Raw genomic sequence first — 19,018 nt, 5'->3', positions numbered from 1 at the left:
TGGACAGAGGAGTTTGGTGGGCTACAGTCCATAGGGATGCACAGAGTTGGACAGGGCTGAAGCCACTGAGCACGCACACAGGTACCTTACTATGTCTGTCTACCCCTTTGGTGGTGCAGTGTACAGGGATCATGCATAGTACCCTGCTTTAGCTCCTGGCACCTCAAAAACTTGTAGCCTGTGGCTTTTTTTGTATCCTCTTGCTCAAGGTTGTCTCAACTGTGCATGTGTGCAGTTATTTCTAGTCACTTATAATTTCCCTGTATCCTACTGCTCAAGGTTGTCCAGGTGCAAGCACTCTGGAAGCCTGTCTCAATTATAGAAGAGTCTGTGCTGCTCATGATCCAAGCATTGGTTCCCATGGACTTTTCTCTTAGTTTCCATCTCCTCAACTGCCGACAGACACTACTTTGCCAAAGGCGAAGGTCAAATTTGCGTCATGCCCCAGGGGGTCAGACACGTGCCTTCCAGTCCCTGTATTGCTTTTTCAGTTTTACTGATAAACTTTGGACAAGTTATTTAAATTGCCTGAGCTTCAGTCGCCCCACTTCTAAAATACAGAGAATAATCCTTCTTTTAAGGAATGAAAGGAATTTGGTGCAAAGTTTGCACTAACAGAAATTCCTCTGCTTGGGGAAGTGGCCATGAGGAGATTTAGGTAGGGAGAACTCTTTCTGCATGTAACAAATATCCGTGCTCTTTGTGACCCCATGGACGTAGCCCGTCAGGCTCCTTTATTCAAGGGATTTTTCCAGGCAAGAATATTGGAATAGGTTGCCATTTCCTCCTCCAGGGGGTCTTCCTCCACCCAGGGACTGAACCGGCGCTCCCTGTGTCTCCTACATTGGCAGGTGATTCATTACCTCTGAACCACCTGGGAAGCCAGAGAGGAAGGAGGGATGCAAACTAAGTCCCTGGGCGAGGATGCGCTCTCCTATGGGTGGTGGAGGAGAGACTGGAAAACAGGGAAGCACAGAAAGGGTTCTCCCTGGATCCCTTAAGGTGCCATGGTAACGTGCCAAGACAGCTAAGTGACCAGGGATTCGTAGCTTGGGCAGAGGGGATCTTACCAAAGTTTGAGAAATTTTATTGGGAGATGAAGAAGATAAAGGGACTTCTGAAACAGGGATCCCCTGCATACACCAGTTCCGCGCGAGGCCGAGCACAGACTAGCACCCGGCCATCCCTATCGCGCCGGTTCAGTGCAGGGCACTCGGAATCGCTCACAAAAGGCTCCTAGCTTTATTGGAGTCAGCAACCAGCTCTTCCACCGGAGCCGCGGATTGGGGGCGCTGCTCCCTTCAGGGCCGGGGACCGAGAGTGCCAGGCCAGCCTGTTGGCGGTCGGACTTCGCAGTCCAGCGCAGCACCGGGAAGTGATGACCACTGCCTGCTGCTTGACGCCAGCGGAAGTGCGAGCCGGGGAGACGGGGTTCGGAGGCGGTGCCCTGGGAAGGGGCGGGGACAGGGAGGGGCTGAGGGCGGTGGCGGCCTGACGGGGCGGGGCCTGGGGCTGCGGGGCGGGGCCTGCAGCGGAGGGGCGGGGTTTGGCGGAGGTTGTTTTCACCCAGGCCTAGGTCCCCCAAGCTCAGCTGGGGCTGCGCGGCGTGGAGGTGTGAGCGGTCTGCAGACCGACGCTTGAGGCCGGAGCTAGCCAGGAGCGCCGGAGCGAAGCTGCAAGCCGGCGAGCGCTCGGGTGGTGGTGGTCGGCCGCCGCTATGTCAGCGCGGTGCTGTGCGGGCCAGGTGAGAAGAGGGAGACGGATCGGTGGAGACCTGGCCAGGAGCCCGAGGCACCGCGGGCTTCCCTGGGTGTGCGCCCCGCTTCCGCCGCCGAAAGTGGGGCGGGTGACCCCGCGCCGCCTGGGTGAGTGCCCCGGGCCGGAGCGCGACGTTCAGCCGTCGGGGAAACCCTTTGCTTCGGCGGGCGGACCAGAGGCACACGGGGGGCAGCCCGAGAGGTGACCCCGAGGTCTTCTTGTTGGGCGTTAGGTAGGAACTTGGCTTAGGGCGGGGCAGGCAGGGTTCGGGCGGAAGGTGCCGACTGTTTCTGGAGCGTGTCGCCTACTCTCCAGGGCACGAGTGTGTGGAGCCGAGCTCCGTAGGCCACCGGGCTCTGCCAGCCCCGTGAATCCAGAAGACATGGGTTTGGGCAACCACTCCTCTACCATGCCCTGAACGAAACTCGGCTCGTTTGGCTCAGGCGGATTGCGCTTGACATCTCCCAAGGCTCCAGAGCTCTGGCTCTGTTCATTTGAGAACAGAGAAGCCTGCTTTCCAAACCGCAGGGCTCAGGTCTGGGCGCAGGGAAGAGTCAGCCCTGCTTGTTAAATTTCCCGACCCAACCCTGGCTGGACACGAACGCGCCCCCTGGCTAGGAACCTCGAGCCTTCTCATCCCCCTTTCAGCTGTGAACTTGCCCGAGCCTGTTTGTAACTCTCGCCTATTAAGCTCCCGAGATCTTAAAACGCCTGTGCCCGCTTGGGATAGGCGTCTTCTACCAGTTGGCAGTGCGTCAGGGCAGAATTGGTAGTAGGTGTTAACCTTTAACGCTGCTTTCATTCCTTCTTGCAGAGTTAGAAAGGAAGAAGTAGGTAAAGTCTGCCAGACGTTGCGCTCCCACCTTCTCAGACATGTTGATTATCAGCATTTCTTTACAGAGTTTTAATGGTTCGTTTTTCCCAGTGAGTCTAGCCCGGCTGTCGCTGCTTGCTGGTACATTCAGCCTTGCGATGATCAGGCCAGCCCGTACGGGATGCAGGGGTTAAGCTGTGGGTTTCTGTATAGCCACCGATTAGATTGGTAGATAATCCGACCTCTTTCCAGTGGCCCTGTGAAGTTATCGCTTGGGTTTTTGAGGTCTGATACTGTCCTTGGCATGCATTCAAGCTGGTCTTTTCAGAAATGAGGAAATCGAGGTTTTTAACTTGAGGTGGAATGACTTGCCCTCAGTCAGGCAAAGTGACAAGAGAGGGCACTGGAGACCAAAGTGGACCTCAGAAGGCGGCTTTCAGATATTCCAGATCTCAAGAAGGCTTTGCAGATCGTTCACTGTGGTTATTTTGAGGGAGTTCCATTTTGAGGTGACCCCTCATTATATAGTAATTAGGTTACAATATTTCGAGGCACCCATCCCCAGTCACTTGAAAGCCCCTTGAGGCTTTCTGTGGCTCCCAGTGGGTAATTTAGAGCTCAGAAAATTATTGCCAGTACTCAAGTGGGTCTTGTAAAACAATTATTGGTATGGTCGATATTTTGGCAGGGTTTTATGACTTGTTTCTAAAATCCCCCTCTCAGGACTTTGGAAAGAACCAAATACTGGCTGTTCATCACAGGGAAGTTAACTTCTGCTTTCTTGGGACTGCTTGAGGCTTCACTGTGGTGGGTCTCAACGCTGGGAGGCGGGTGATGACGCTATGATTTCATATGAATGAAACTGTTAAGTTTACATTAAAAAACACACACACACACAGCACCATCAGAAAGTATCTAAGTCTAGAAATCCTTAAAACTTTTTTGAGCACATGTGCATTGTTTTTACTTACATCACTTCTGACATCAGTTTATGGACCCCACACCCCCCACTCCACACCAATTAGTTCCCCAACTCCCCAGATATTAACTGGATGTACAACAATACAGTTTAATTCTGACATTACCTGGATGTCAGATATCCCCCAGGCTAGGGGCCTAATCCCACAACACCACACTCTTCCCTGTCTGGCATCCCACACATTTTAGCTGTCAGCATTAAGTCTTCTGGGCCTCCCATACCCAAGTAGAAGACCAAATAAATATTCCTGATTATATCACAATATCACAGCACCTACCACGTGCTAAGAGCTGGAGATAGGGCAGTGAGCCAGACAGACATCATCTCTGCCCTCGGTGGTTGGTCCCGCTGGGGCAGGGATGGGGTGGCGTTATATAAACGTTGGAGCAATGAAACAATAATATACTGTAATCAGTAAACAATACTGATACTGTAACAGGTCCTGGTGGGCAAAGCGGCCTCTGTAGGGTTGTTGGGGAAATCTGTGAGAAGATGCCCTTGGAATTGAGACTGATGGAAAGGCACCCATGTGAGGGTCTGGGTAGCGAGCCTTCCAGGGTGTTTGAGGAACAGTGAGGTGTTGGAAGAGTCCAGGAGGCTGGAGTGTCATAGATGAGGTAAAGAGGCAGGTAGGGCCAGGTGGGGTCAGTCACCGATGGATTTGGGTTTTATTTCTCTTACAGGGAAACGTTGTTCGGGGATTTTGAGCAGGTGAGAACTGTGGCTTGATTTACACTTAGCAGATCATTTTGGGCGCCATAAAGATTTGAGTGTGTCAGGGACTAGTGTGGAGGTGAGAGCAGTCAAAACCGTTCATTCAGTGAATGCTTTTAAACCGCCTCCTCCTGGATGTGAGCAGTGTTCTAGGCTTCAGCAGTGAACCAGAATCCTTCCTGGTAGAGCTTGAATCCTGGCAATCTGCTGTTGCTGTAGGCCAAGAAGAGAGTGTACTACCTTAATTTAGGGCGTAGCAGTGCTGACGGTGGGATGGTGTTGGCTTCTGGACATATTTTAGAGGTAGAGCTGGACTTTTGCACGGGTTAGAAGTGGAATGTGGAAATAAGAGATTCTGTTTGTGACCCGGGCAACTGAATAGATGGTAGTGCCTCGCTGAGGTGAGGAAGAAGGATCTTTGGCAAGAAAAACCCATCGTTTTCTTCTGGCTTTGCTACATTTGAAATGCCTGTTAGAAGTTAAATAGAGATGGCCAGTTATCAGTTGGATTTTTAAGTTGGGAGAAGTTTGAGGTTGGAGATAGAAATTCGGGGACCTTAACTGAAACAATGTGTAACCCAGAAAATAGGCTGGGCTTTGGACTCAGGTCTGGGTTGGAATTGGGAAATTTGGACACTGAGGGCTGGTGTGACTGTGAGTATTATTTACCCTCAGTTTTCCTCAGCTGTTGAATGGGTATGATAATATCTCCCAGGGTTATTGGGAGGATTACATGCAATAATGTCTCTAGAACAGGATTTGGTACAGAGTGAGGGACCTCCCACATCTTGGTGGCTGTTACCCAGTTGTACCTGGACAGTCTCCAGGTCATTTTATTTTTGCTTTGACTCTGATACACTTAGATTTTGCTTGGGCTTTTGGCTTCTAGTGTGTTAGTTGCTCAGTCGTGTCTGACTCTGTGACTCCATGGACGGTAGCCTGCCAGGCTCCTCCTCCATGGAATTCTCTAGGCAAGAATACTGGAGTGGGTAGCCATTCTCTTTTCCAGGGGACTTTCTTGACCCAGGGATCAAACCCATGTCTCCTGCCTTGTAGGTAGATTCTTTACCATCTGAGCCACCAGGGAAACCCTGGTGGATGCTAATGGAAGCAGAAATCACAGGAGGATGGTCACTCTATACCTTCTGGGTACCCAGCACTATGCTAAGGCCTCTGGGTACCCAGCACTGTGCTAAGGCCTCTGGGCAGTGAACAAAGCGCATCCTTGCTCTCCTGGAACTTAAGGGCTAGTTGGGGCTGGAAGTGTGAGGTAGGCTCACTACTGAAAAATGACAGGATGCCCTTTCAGAGGTGAAATATATAATTGGAAAATCTATCACTATCAAGGCAATTTGAGAGTAAGACTGGGCAGGTTTTACTGGATCCAGGCAGGTATAAGCATTAATGATAATACTAACAATAGCTGAAGCTTATTTCACGTCCACAAGTGTGCTGTTTTTACCTACATTGTATCACTCACACTTCACAGGAACTCTGTGCAGTCGAGGAACGTTCATTTTGGCTTCCTTTTGCAGATGAGGCCACTGAAGTGCAAGAGATAAATTAGCTTGACTGATGTTTACATGGTGGTGGAGCCAGGCCTTCAACACTGCTCCACCTGACTTGAGTCGGATCTTTTAACTGGGAGACTGCTATTCCTTATTATTCTAAATACAATATGAATAAATCAGAAACTGCTGCTGATTGTTGTTGCTCATAATGGCCCTAATAGCTCAGTTGGTAAAGACCTATAATGCTTCCCTGATAGCTCAGTTGATAAAGAATCCACTTGCAATGTGGGAGACCCCAGTTCAATTCCTGGGTTGGGAAGATCTGCTGGAGAAGGGATAGGCTACCCACTCCAGTATTCTTAGGCTTCCATGTGGTTCAGCTGGTTTCTTTAATCTGTCTGCAGTGTGGGACACCTGGGTTCGATCCCTGGGTTGGGAAGATCCCCTGGAGAAGGGAAAGGCTACCCATTCCAGCATTCTGGCCTGGAGAATTCCATGGACTTAAAGAGTCCATGGGGTCTCAAAGAGTTGGACACGACTGAGCGACTTTCACATTCATAGTGACCCTAAGGCCGTGTTAAATACATCGTCATGCAGCCGTCTTGGTAGTTATTGGCAGTTGTCAGGAGTCTGGCGAGGTTCAGCTTCTTCCTCACAGCCGTCCAGGTTATAGACAGTGAGTCTCAGACCACATTCTGCCACTGGTGCAGACAGTTATCCGCAGGCAGGCACAGAACAGGTACACAGCCTGACCTGTGGCTTCTCGAAGTTGCAGCTCTTTGTCCTTCTTGGTGAACCAACATGCAGCTTGCGTGTTCACCTGAGGCAGATAACCTTCTAGAAGGAAGAACTTGCCCAGGACTGCTGAAGCATGGGACCTCTTGGATAGATCAAACCCACGGTGCCCCTCTCAGGCAGAAGACTCACTTTGTCTTTATAACCAGTTCATATAAGGGCAGGAATGCCAAGGTATTTCCAACCAGATCATATACTTGATTCCTGAGATTTTCCCCAACAAAAGTCTGTTTCTAATGTCTGTTATGTTAATTGTCAAAAGTCACCCAGAGACTCCCCATTGTCAAAGATAGATAAAGCTGGACGTTAGTTAAAGCAATGAAAACAGATTTTATTCTGTAATCACTCATTGACGGAAAGAGCTGAGCTGCGTTCTGATTTACAGGTACCTGGGAGTTTTAAAGGGAGGAGCGAGTGGGGGCCCAAGCAGAGTTAGGGAAGTGAGACGTGTTTGTTCGTATGGGTTGGGGGATGAGGCCAGCAGGGTCTCCTAGCTAGCAAGTTAGATTCTGTTCTTCCACCGAGACTGGGAGATAGGCCCTATCTTTCCAGAGGACTTCATTTTAAAGGAAAGGAGTTTAAGTCCTTGAGAAAGACATTCCACACTTGTTAGGAGATGTGTTTGCCTGTTGCTGTCCACAGGAGCAGAGGAAGGACTCTTGATTGTATAATGCTCTTAAGAAAAGGAGGTCAGGGCTTATCTTAACTATATAAATATCTTTTCCCAGCCCTGAACCTTTCTGCACAAGGACTCAGAAGGCAGCTGGGTTATCCCAGGCAATGCAGCCTTAGGCTGCTAGAAGCCCTGTTAAAGTTTGCTCAAGTTCTTCATGCAGGAATTTGGGCAGAGTTGCTGTGCACCCCACTCCAGTACTCTTGCCTGGAAAATCCCATGGATGGAGGAGCCTGGTAGGCTGCAGTCCATGGGGTCATGAAGAGTCAGACATAACTGAGTGACTTCACTTTCACTTTTCACTTTCATGCATTGGAGAAGGAAATGGCAACCCACTCCAGTATTCTTGCCTGGAGAATCCCAGGGACAGGGGAGCCTGGAGGGCTGCCATCTATGGGGTTGCACAGAGTCGGACACGTCTGAAGTGACTTAGCAGCAGCAGCAGCTGTGTATCGAGAGTTCTTGCAGTTTTCACCAATTCTCATCATTCCGCTGGTTAACAAAACCTGGGGTCATGGGAGTTAGAGATAACTGAAGTCCCCACAGGAGGTTCTTAGAGGGTGGCCTCTGTTAAGTGTTAACTGGAATTGGTTGATCCTCCTCATCAGGGCATCTTTTCACCTCTAGATTGTAGCTTAAAACAGATAAGCACACACACAATCAATCCATGAAGACTTCTTTGAAGAGTAAATTAGGTACCAGATAAAGATACTGATTTCCCTGAGGTGTCTCTCCTTTTTCTCTGTAAAACTCAAATCTCTGCATTGAAGGCCAAGCTCAAGAAGCCTTTTCCTCAGAAATGACCTTTCCCTTACTTTTCGAGTTCCCTCAGAACTTGCACCCCAAACCTGTCTATACCACCTAGAACATGGTCGTCTGACACCCTGGAGTTGTTCCCTGGTTACTGTGTGGGTGCATTTCCTCTTTCCTCCTAGACAGAGCACGTTCTGTAGACTAGCTGAACCCCCTGTTGTGTGTTTTTGGTTACACAACTCTTTTTCTCTATAGCTCTTTGTTTATAGTGATTGGAAACGTTAGGTCCACTTTATATCACGTGTTGCTTCCACACTTGGAAGGGATCCAAGTGCAAAAGTTGATGCTTTTCACGACTGATGCTCTTTTGAACAGTGAGGGGGTATTTATGAAATACATATCCTCACCCAGACAGAACTGTATTTGATATTTTGACTCAGATTTAACATATAATTTTACTTTGTAGAGTTGGGATTATGTTGTAGGTACTATGTTTGATTCAACTCTTTGCTGAATTACAGGGTGACCAAGGCAGTTTTTTAAATGCACCAGCCACTCATTTGCAGCCACGCTTTTTATGCTTATACCCAGGAATAGTGTAGTAGGCCTCTACCTTCAACTATGGACATTTTTCCAGAGGTATTAAGTAAATGTAAATATGTGAAAGTCAGCTAATAGGCTTATGTATTAATAGGAGTGTGTATGGATGGCTGTTTCAATTCCCAAAGGACTAAAAATAATGAAGAAAATCCCAATTTCACCCTTTTTAGATACCACTGACAACATGGTGCAACCATTTTCTTCCTCTTTTTTTTTAAATAGTCTTCATTGAATTTGTTGTCATATTGCTTCTGTTGTGTATGTTTTGGTTTTTTTGGCCACAGCAAGGCATGTGGGATGTTAGCTCCCTGGTTAGTGATCGAACCGGCACCCTTCGAACCGTCCATTGCACCTTCCTGCATTGGAAGGTGAAGTCTTAACCACTGGACTGCCAGGAAAGCCCCCTGGTTCAGCCATTTTTAATATCATCTTTAACTTTGGTCTTTTTCTTTACAGCTACTTATGCAGATACCATCTGTCTAGATGGTGTTTGGATCCGTTTTCTTGCTGTTTGAAGGACTCTGTTTTAGTTGCATTAAGTTTGAGTCCTGTGCTTATCACTAGTGTTGGCAGTTTTTTCTATTCATTTTATAAAATGCAGTCCAGATGCAGTAAAATGGCTATATTATTGCTCTACCTTACTGACAAAGGTGGTGATTTGACTGAAGTTAGAAGAGGAACTAAAAAGCCTCTTGATGAAAGTGAAAGTGGAGAGTGGAAAAGTTGACTTAAAGCTCAACATTCAGAAAACGAAGATCATGGCATCTGGTCCCATCACTTCATGGGAAATAGATGGGGAAACAGTGGAAACAGTGTCAGACTTTATTTTGGGGGGCTCCAAAATCACTGCAGATGGTGACTGCAGCCATGAAATTAAAAGACGCTTACTCCTTGGAAGAAAGGTTATGACCAACCTAGATAGCATATTCAAAAGCAGAGACATTACTTTGCCAACAAAGGTCCGTCTAGTCAAGGCTATGGTTTTTCCAGTGGTCATGTATGGATGTGAGAGTTGGACTGTGAAGAAAGCTGAGCACCGAAGAATTGATGCTCTTGAATTGTGGTGTTGGAGAAGACTCTTGAGAGTCCCTTGGACTGCAAGGAGATCCAACAAGTCCATTCTGAAGGAGATCAGTCCTGGGTGTTCTTTGGAGGGAATGATGCTAAAGCTGAAGCTCCAGTACTTTGGCCACCTCATGCAAAAAGTTGACTCATTGGAAAAGACTCTGATGCTGGGAGGGATTAGGGGCAGGAGGAGAAGGGGACGACAGAGGAGGAGATGGCTGGATGGCATCGCCAACTCGATGGACGTGAGTCTGAGTGAACTCTGGGAGGTGGTGATGGACAGGGAGGCCTGGCGTGCTGCGATTTATGGGGTCGCGAAGAGTCAGACACGACTGAGCAACTGAACTGAACTGAACTGAAACTGTTACTAATACAGAAAGAGTGGTTTGGAGATGTCTCTGTGTAGTTAGCCAAGTTCAGGTTGTTGGAAAGAAGTCTGTCACTGACCTTAAACAGTAAAGAGAGTGAAGATCACCGTTGTAGGTGGAAAGTCAACATGAAAGTTGCTCATTCAGATTTGTTTTCTTGGGCAGCTTTAGCGCTGACCTGGCGAGCTGACAAATGGCTTAGGGCTGAGGCAAGTCTGAGTGGGCTTAGTTTGCTGGGATTGGGCCGATCTGTTGGGAGTAGAAGGCAGCCCCCAAATCATCTCTCTGGTAATGAGGTAAACGGGAAAAACATCTTGCCCAGTGCTCGCTTCCCACCTCTGTTTTCTCTGTCAATATCACCTGTAGATTTCCCAAAGATATTTAGTATCTGCAAGTGTGTTAAATGTGAGACTCAGAAGTGTTTCAGTTTCCCATGTAAATCAACATGTAGAAACCTTAGAAAGGACAGAGCAGTAAGGAAGGCATCGTCTACTTGTATTTGAGAGCAGGACGAGTGATATGTGGCCTGTTCATCTATGATAATTTGACATTAAAAAGGAAGTCCTTGTACAATGTGGTACGTCAGCAGAGCTAGCCATTGGACACAATTCCATTTTATCCTTTGACTAAGCTGCTTTCTGTGTCTTTAATTATAATGGTAATTATAGATAAAGATCTTGTGTTCTTTCCTTGTCCTAAGTCAAGCAGCATTGTAAGTGAATTTTCATTGCATATTGCTGTTGTTAGTTGGATTTATGGCTGAGATTGGGCGCTGAGAGCAATGTGAATCAAGTACTCATCTAAAACACCTTGATTGTCCTTAACGATCGGGTTTTTCTGGTAGTCCAAAGTGAACCTTTGCAACCCTCATTAAAATGAATGTTAAAACATTTCCAGTGGGGACATCCTCTTATTTTCTAGTTAGTGTTTTAAAGATTTTAGCACATAACCTGGAAGTCAGTACAGTGTGTGTACAGGAGTTTCAAATAGTGGATTGTTTTGATTACACAAAACATCTGTTTGAATTTTGAAGGAAACAAGACTTTACTTTTGGCTTTTCTTGTGTAGTTTGCCTTGTGAAATTAAAGTTGAGCTGATGTTTAAGGAAAGCAGCTGTTATGGAAAAACTTAGGGTAGGTTTTTATCACAGAGTAAACTTTGAAACAATTTGTGGGTTTGAAGTAAGGTTACAGTGTATAATGATTAGACAGCATTTTCCCCCTTGTGAAAACTGTCTAGTCAAAACAAAAGTGGGAAAAATGCATACACACAACCCCTTAAATCTTAGTTATGCAAAGATAACTAGGAAAGATGGAAAATCAGGCTAATGTTTGTTTAAGTATCATTTTTTATAAACTGGCCAACTGCTCTTTGAAACAAAGCCCATGAGGTCTTTATGAGATTTATTTTCCAGTGCTTTGTATCTCAGTAATTTAACCGAGGGCTGAGTCGCCTAATGTTCTGATCCTTAGTGTGTGTGGCTTACCAAAACTGGGGAAGAGTTCATTCTTTTGTTCCTGTCTCCCTGCTCATTGAACTCCTCCAGTGGCATTCTCAGAAATAATGGCAGTATTTTGTAACCATAGTAATGAAACTGTTCTCTATAATAAGATACTCTGTTATTATGAATTTTCTTCAGCTTTCATAGCATTATTCCTCAGAATCCTAGGACATTGTTGACTTATTTCATTTGCTGTTTTTTCTTTTAAATAAAGGCTCAGTCAGTTCAGTTCAGTTCAGTCGCTCAGTCGTGTCTGACTCTTCGCGACCCCATAAATCGCAGCACGCCAGGCCTCCCTGTCCATCACCAACTCCCGGAGTTCACTCAGACTCACGTCCATCAAGTCAGTGATGCCATCCAGCCATCTCCTCCTCTGTCGTCCCCTTCTCCTCCTGCCCCCAATCCCTCCCAGCATCAGAGTCTTTTCCAATGAGTCAACTCTTTGCACGAGGTGGCCAAAGTACTGGAGTTTCAGCTTCAGCATCATTCCCTCCAAAGAACACTCAGGACTGATCTCCTTCAGAATGGACTGGTTGGATCTCCTTGCAGTCCAAGGGACTCTCAAGAGTCTTTTCCAACACCACAGTTCAAAAGCATCAATTCTTCGGTGCTCAGCTTTCTTCACAGTCCAACTCTCACATCCAAACATGACCACTGGAAAAACCATAGCCTTGACTAGACGGACCTTTGTTGGCAAAGTAATGTCTCTGCTTTTGAATATGCTATCTAGGTTGGTCATAACCTTTCTTCCAAGGAGTAAGCGTCTTTTAATTTCATGGCTGCAGTCACCATCTGCAGTGATTTTGGAGCCCCCCAAAATAAAGTCTGACACTGTTTCCACTGTTTCCCCGTCTATTTCCCTTGAAGTGATGGGACCAGATGCCTTGATCTTAGTTTTCTGAATGTTGAGCTTTAAGCCAACTTTTTCACTCTCCTCTTTCACTCTCATCAAGAGGCTTTTTAGTTCCTCTTCACTTTCTGCCATTAGGGTGGTGTCATCTGCATATCTGAGGTTATTGATATTTCTCCTGGCAATCTTGATTCCAGCTTGTGCTTCTTCCAGCCCAGTGTTTCTCATGATGTTCTCTGCATATAAGTTAAATAAAGGCTGCTGCTGCTGCTGCTAAGTCGCGTCAGTCGTGTCCGACTCTGTACGACCGCATACCCCTAAAGCTCTATGTCAATTGATAAATGTTCATTGTGTACCTAGCATAATGTAAATCATCAGACTGCCATTCATGCTTAGGAGCAACTGGTGAATTGATGCTGGATGAACTTGAGTATAAGATTCCTTCTGCATACCTGATAGAGGTTTGCGTACCTCACCTTTTTTCTTTTATGCTTGGGAAAGGAAAAGCAGCAAGCAGGGGGTCTGTTGAGGGAGATGAGCCTACCCAGGGGAGCATGTGGAGAGCTGGGCCCCTGAGAATGGGCTCTGGGGGTTCCATATAGCCCTGTGGTCACACACATATGTCTGTGTGTATTCTAAAGACTTTTCCTAGAAGAGGATCGTTAGCATTTCTCAGCTTCTCAAAATCATCTTCTGACCTGGGAAAACCCCAGTATAGCCTGAGATTGGAAAGACCAGCCCTGAAGAGGCTTGGGTACTTCCTCTTTCCAAATTGCAGGATGCTGAAGCTTATTTACTGTAAGTTTTCCAGTAACCTGCCAAAATTTAATGTAGAGGGGACTCCCATCCCTTTGATTTTTCTCTTCTTCCTTCTCCCTCTACTCTTTCCCTTGCCCCTCTTTTTTTTTTTTTTTTTTTTTCTTGTTTGTGTGTTGAATCTAATCTACACGGATTTTATTCTTCTTTGGAAAATTCTAGGGAGGCATGTCTGGTTCTGGAGAGATCCAGGTTAGGCTGTTTGTATGGCCATTGATGGGGTAGACTGAGAAATTGGAAATTTTTAGAAGAGACTTTGAAAGGCATCCCTTTTAATTCCCGATCTGAAGCTTAGAGATCTTTTAAAAATGCCTCTGCCAAGTTACATCTGGTGTGTTTGAACCTCTCCAGTGTTGGGGGGCTCACTACTGTTGCCAGTTTTTAAGTTTTCTGAGCCTTGGTTTCTTTGTTCACAAATGGGGGAGATTTGTGTGTTTTGCATCCCTTCTATGATTGTAGAAAGGGATGAAAACAAGTCAGTGTTAAACTCTGTCATCTGTAAACTGGGGATGCAGGTGTGTCAGGGTTCAGTGCAGAAAACTGAGACCACTCTGAGTAATTTAAGCAGAAGAGGATTTAATGTAGGTAATTAGCCGTTTAAGAAATAAAAGAACTAGAGGAACAAGAGTCAGGGGGCCACCCTTTGAACTCTGGGCTTTAAGAGCACACAACTGCAGCAGTAATCCAGAAGCCTGGAAGCCCAGGCTGCTGCCATCACCACGACTGCCTCTCGACACCCACACAGATGGTGGCTTCACGGCAGAGTCACGTGTCTGTCCATTGCAACCGCCTGTCCTGTCCTATATCTTGCCTGGCAGCAGGCCTTGCAGCAGGGGGTGGCCCCCGCCATGTTTTCATCTTCTAAATATTGTGAGTGTTGCCAATTGTCAGGTCCCAAGCAGCAAGGGAGTCTGAGAAATGTTTCATGTTCCAGATTCTTCAATACTGGAAGACCCATAGGAGAAGGAGGGAATGGAGACTGAAGGAGATCACTAACCACGTGGAGCGTAAGCTAGGAAGAGCTAGTGTAATAACTCTACCCTCGTGTGTGCTGCACTAATTGCCTCATGGCTTGACCAAATGACAACCGCCAGAGTGTTAAGGGGGTTCATTTAGAGGCAGGAAGATGAAACATGTGTCATGTAAACTGGTTTTCCTCCCCTAGTCTGTTGCCTGCTAATTTTCCCATATAGTCAGCTTGTTAATCCTCCTACCAAAGTGTAGTCCCAGTCATGCCATCCCTTGCTGATTTTTCAACCCCATTGAGGTTAATGTAATGGATTTTCTAAATGCAAGTCTTTGGTAGGACTCTGTTAGTGGTTTGTATCAAGGTAACATATTCCAAATAACATTCCTGATATTAGTAATTTGTGTTCTTTTTTCTTTTTAATGACTCCAAGAGTTTATCAATTTGATCAATGTTGTAAAAGAAACTTTTTAAATTGTTGTTTGTTTTCTGTTTCGTTGATTTCTGCTCATTTCCCTCTTTTTACTTACTTTGAGCTTAATCTTTTATTATTTATTTTAGGCTATTTATTGACTATTTTAAGATACTTAGATCCTTATTTTAAATCTTTTTTTCCTCTAAAATGAGTATTTAAAGTCATTTTATGTCCCACACATTTTGATATCATTCAATTCAAAATATTTTCTAATTTCCCCTGTGATTTCTACTTTGATCTGTGAGTTATTTGGAAGTGTGTTGTTATTTTACAAATATTTGAGAATTTTCCAGAAGTATTTTTGCTATTGATTTCTAGTTTACTCCTGTAGAGGGCTTCCCTGATAGTTCAGTTGGTAAAGAATCCACCTGCAATGCAGGAGACCCTGGTTTGATCCCTAGGTTGGGAAGATCCCCTGGAGAAGGGATAGGCTATACCCACTCTAGTATTCTTGGGCTTCCCTTGTGGCTCATCTGGTAAAGAATCCACCTGCAATACGGGAGACCTGGGTTCGATCCCTGGGTTGGGAAGATCCCCTGGAGAAGGGACAGGCTATCCACTCCAGTATTCTGACCTGGAGAATTCCATGGACTGTATAGTCCATGGGGTTGCAAAGAGTTGGACACGAGCGACTTTCACTTTTTTACTCTTGTGATGAGTGAACATACTCTGGATGTATTTTTCTTTTTAATTTCCCACAGTGTGATACATCTTGGTGAATGTTCCATGTGCTTTTGAAAAGAACTTATTTTCTACAGTTATTGGATATAGTGTTCAGGTTGGTTGCTAGTATTGTGCTCATCATCTTTATCTTACTGATAGAGGGGTCTAATTCTGTCAGTTACTGGGAGAAGGATGTTACGTTTTTCAAATATGATTGTATTTTTGTCTGTTTCTCCCGTTAGTTATGTCAGGTTTTGTTTAATATATTTTGAAACTCTTTTAGGTATATATACACATTTGGGATTGATATGTCTCCTTAATGAATTGATCCTTTTGTAAAATGATTCTTTGTATCTCTGGTAATACTCTTTATCTTCAAGTCTTTGATGACCATACTACCCCCGCTCCCTTTTTATATCACACTGTTTTTTTTTTGGTCGTGCTGGATCTTTGCTGCTGCGTGGGCTTTTCTGTAGTTGTGCCGAGCAGGGGCTTCTCTCTAGTTGCAGGCTTCTCTCTGCACTGGCTGCTCTTGTTGTGGAGCATGGGCTGTAGGCACGCGGACCTCGGTCGCTCCAGCTCCCAGGCTCTAGAGCACAGGCTCAGCAGTTGCGGCTCCTGGGCTTAGTTGCTTCCGCAGCATGTGGGATAATCCCAAACCCGGGATGGAACCCATGTCTCCTGCACTGGCAGGTAGATTCTTTAGCACTGAGCCTCTAGGGAAGCCCCAAGCTACCCTTTTAACTCATTTGTGTTCTATATTTTAAAATCTGTCTCTTATAAACAAATGTAGTTGGGACTTGTTTTTTGATCCATTCTGACCATCTCTACCTTTTAATTGAGTGTTTAGATCATTTACATTTATGTAATTATTCATGCTTGAACTTCAGGCTGTATATTGGTGGTCATTTCCATTTCCGCTTCTTTGTTCTTCGTTACCTTTTTAGGGGGAGGTAGGGTGGACATTAAATTTTTTTCAGTATTCTATTTTCTTTATAGCCTTATGTTATTTTATTATTTTTTAAAGTTTTTTAGGCTGTACCTTACAGGCATGTGAGATCCCTAGCCGTGAGATCAAACCTGTGCCCCACTATGGTGAAAGTGTGGAGTCCTAACCACTGGACCCCTTTATTGCCTTTTCCTTAAAGTTTTGCAAAGATTATAATATGTAATATTTTAAAGGATAAGAGTGGGTCAATTTGCTAGCCACTAATTCAATTTTTTTTAGCAAATGATGAATTAACAGTATTTTCTGCTTTATAAAAATAATATATAGTTATCATAGAAAATTTGGGAAATATGGAAAAGTACAAAGAAGAAAATGAGTATCATTTATAATCCCACAGAGAACAAACCCTGATAGTTTTTTGTTTTATTTCATTCTAGTATTAAAAAAAAAAAATAGTAAATTAGACTGGGAGTTCCCTGGCTGTCCAGTGGTTAGGGCTCTGCCTCTCACTGTGGAGGGTCTGGGTTCCACCCCTGGTTGGGGAACTAAAAAGATACCACAAGCTGCATGGCTAAAAGCTAACTAAATAAATAAAACAGACAAAATAAATTAGACCAGACTATGCTTTGTGTACTGTTTTATATCCTGTTTTCAAACATTATGGACATTTCCACATATGGTAATAATGAGAAAATTTTACATCACATTTAATTGATCATGTTGACATTTATTTCACTAATTATCCTTTAGTAAATGTTTAGTATATTAAAAAAAAAATCTTTTTCGTTTTTAGCCCCATACCTCTTACTTTAGGTTAGAGCCATGGAAATAGTCCTTCCATAATACAACATGAATATGCATTCCTAAAAATCACACTCTGCAAAACGGAATAGTAAAAACCACAGGTCTTGTGGGGAAGATGGGTTGGAGCACAGCAGCGAATGTTTTGTCAGTGACACATTAAGATTTAAAGGAACCTAGTAAAAATGATATTACAGTTTTACAAATGTTAACTGTTTAAGAGATATAGAAATACTATGAAAATTTGGCACTTGATCTTGAAAACGACCCGAAAGTTGCTTGTGGAAGCGGGTGTTGGAAAAGTCGCAGCTTGTGAGTTGTTGTGAAGTGGTGGACGGAGGGTTATCTGAAGTTGGATCGGAAATTGTAACACCAGCTGTGCTTTGGCGTGACTCATCACACACGTGGAGCTGAGGAGTGTGCAGCTATGGTTTCTGTGCAGCGCAGTTCAGCTGGACACGGAGTTCTGCCTTTGGTGTATGTTGCTCACAACAAAATGCACATCCTGTTATGCTCACGTTGTTCCTTAACATGGCAGGAAAAGAAAAAGAAAAAGTTTTCCTTGACCCAGATCCAGTCTCTTGGCTGGATCTGAAAATTAAATTAACAAGGACAGATTATTAGGTGAAAGGCGTACACATTTATTTTATATACAAATTTTATGTGACTTAGGAGCCCTCATAGGGCTTCCCTGACAGCTCAGTTGGTAAAGAATCCGCCTGCAATGCCCGAGACCCCGGTTCAATTCCTGGGTCGGGAAGATCCGATAGAGGGGGGATTAGACTACCCACTCTGGTATTCTTGGGCTTCTCTTGCGGTTCAGCTGGTAAAGAATCCGCCTGCAATGCGAGAGACCTGGGTTCGATCCCTGGGTTGGGAAGATCCCCTGGAGAAGGGAAAGGCTACCCACTCCAGTATTCTGGCCTGGAGAATTCCATGGACTGTATAGTCCATGGGGTCACAAAGAGTGGGTCATGACTGAGCGACTTTCACTTGGGAGCCTTCATAAGGAAATGAAGATCTCAGAAATAGTGAGACCTACTTTTATATTAGATGGAACCAGGAGAGGCAGTTGTGGAAAAATGACTCAACTGTGTGGGGAGGTAAAAGGAAGATAAAAATTATTTTAACAAGGTCTCTTTGTAGAGAATTCTCTCCGTCTCAACTTCTTGTCCTTGATAAGAATGTCTTCCTCCTGGTGCAGGGAGGGTGCTTCTCATATAGGAAGTACATCTCCTTCTTTCAGGAAGAAACACGAAGGTCAGAGTGCTCTCCTTGCACCTGCTGTTTCTCGTGAATCTTAGCTCAGAATGATCAGTATGCCAAACTACTTTCTGCGGGGAGATGCTCTGAACTCCTTCCATATTAATCCTGGTGGAACAAATCTATATTTTCAGGGCAAGTATAGCAGAACCAAGTATAAAATGCATAGCTCAGAAGCCCTGGACGTGGCAGACGTCTTGCAGGAAGGCCGACCAGTTCACATGCCTGTTAGCAGCCTGAGGGAGGAGCTGGGCCCCCTGTCTCTCTTTGGACCAACTCCCAGAAAACTGGTGCTGGAAGTGGCTGGAAGCGTCTGCTGCTCCTCCTACCCAATTGTGCTCAGATTTCTTGTGCTATCGTAAGCGGACAACTCTAGAGACGGGAACTTCCTCTCTTCGGAAACAGCTCTGCTTCATTTTAGGGAGCTCTGGTTGAATTCCTCTTCCTGCCAGCCTCCCCAGGCTGAAATGACCTGCTGGCCCAGATCATGGAGAGAGTTGCCATAGTTTTGCAGAATAGAAGAGGCAGCATTGAAGGTTGCGATGGGCTCTGGCTCCTGGGGTGCGGAGGACCGCAGTTGGGTATATGCAGCTGCTCCTGGTTATGAAAATCCTCACTGTCCACCCAGACGTTAAACTGAAAATTGGGACATGCTGACAAAGGGGAATTGTACCTCTGGGTATGAGAAGTTTCAGTCAGAAGC

At 45.3% G+C, this 19,018-nt stretch overlaps 1 protein-coding gene across 2 annotated transcripts in view; it reads left to right on the top strand.

The window, feature by feature from the left end:
* The first annotated feature begins 1,561 nt into the window (after nucleotides 1-1,561).
* The window catches only part of SERINC5 (serine incorporator 5), a 109,002-nt gene continuing 91,545 nt past the window's right edge, over nucleotides 1,562-19,018 (top strand). The window contains exon 1 of one of the 2 annotated variants that reach the window (XM_019968108.2): nucleotides 1,562-1,744. In XM_019968108.2, the coding sequence (XP_019823667.1) occupies nucleotides 1,718-1,744 (27 nt within the window). In that variant the 5' untranslated portion in view covers nucleotides 1,562-1,717. Of the gene's footprint in view, nucleotides 1,866-19,018 lie in introns of both variants that reach the window. The other variant, XM_019968109.2, reaches the window with a different exon arrangement.

The sequence above is a fragment of the Bos indicus genome, chromosome 10 (assembly GCF_029378745.1).
Source record: "Bos indicus isolate NIAB-ARS_2022 breed Sahiwal x Tharparkar chromosome 10, NIAB-ARS_B.indTharparkar_mat_pri_1.0, whole genome shotgun sequence".
Classification (NCBI taxonomy): Eukaryota; Metazoa; Chordata; class Mammalia; order Artiodactyla; family Bovidae; genus Bos; species Bos indicus.
This window is presented reverse-complemented; position numbering and strand designations above follow the sequence as displayed.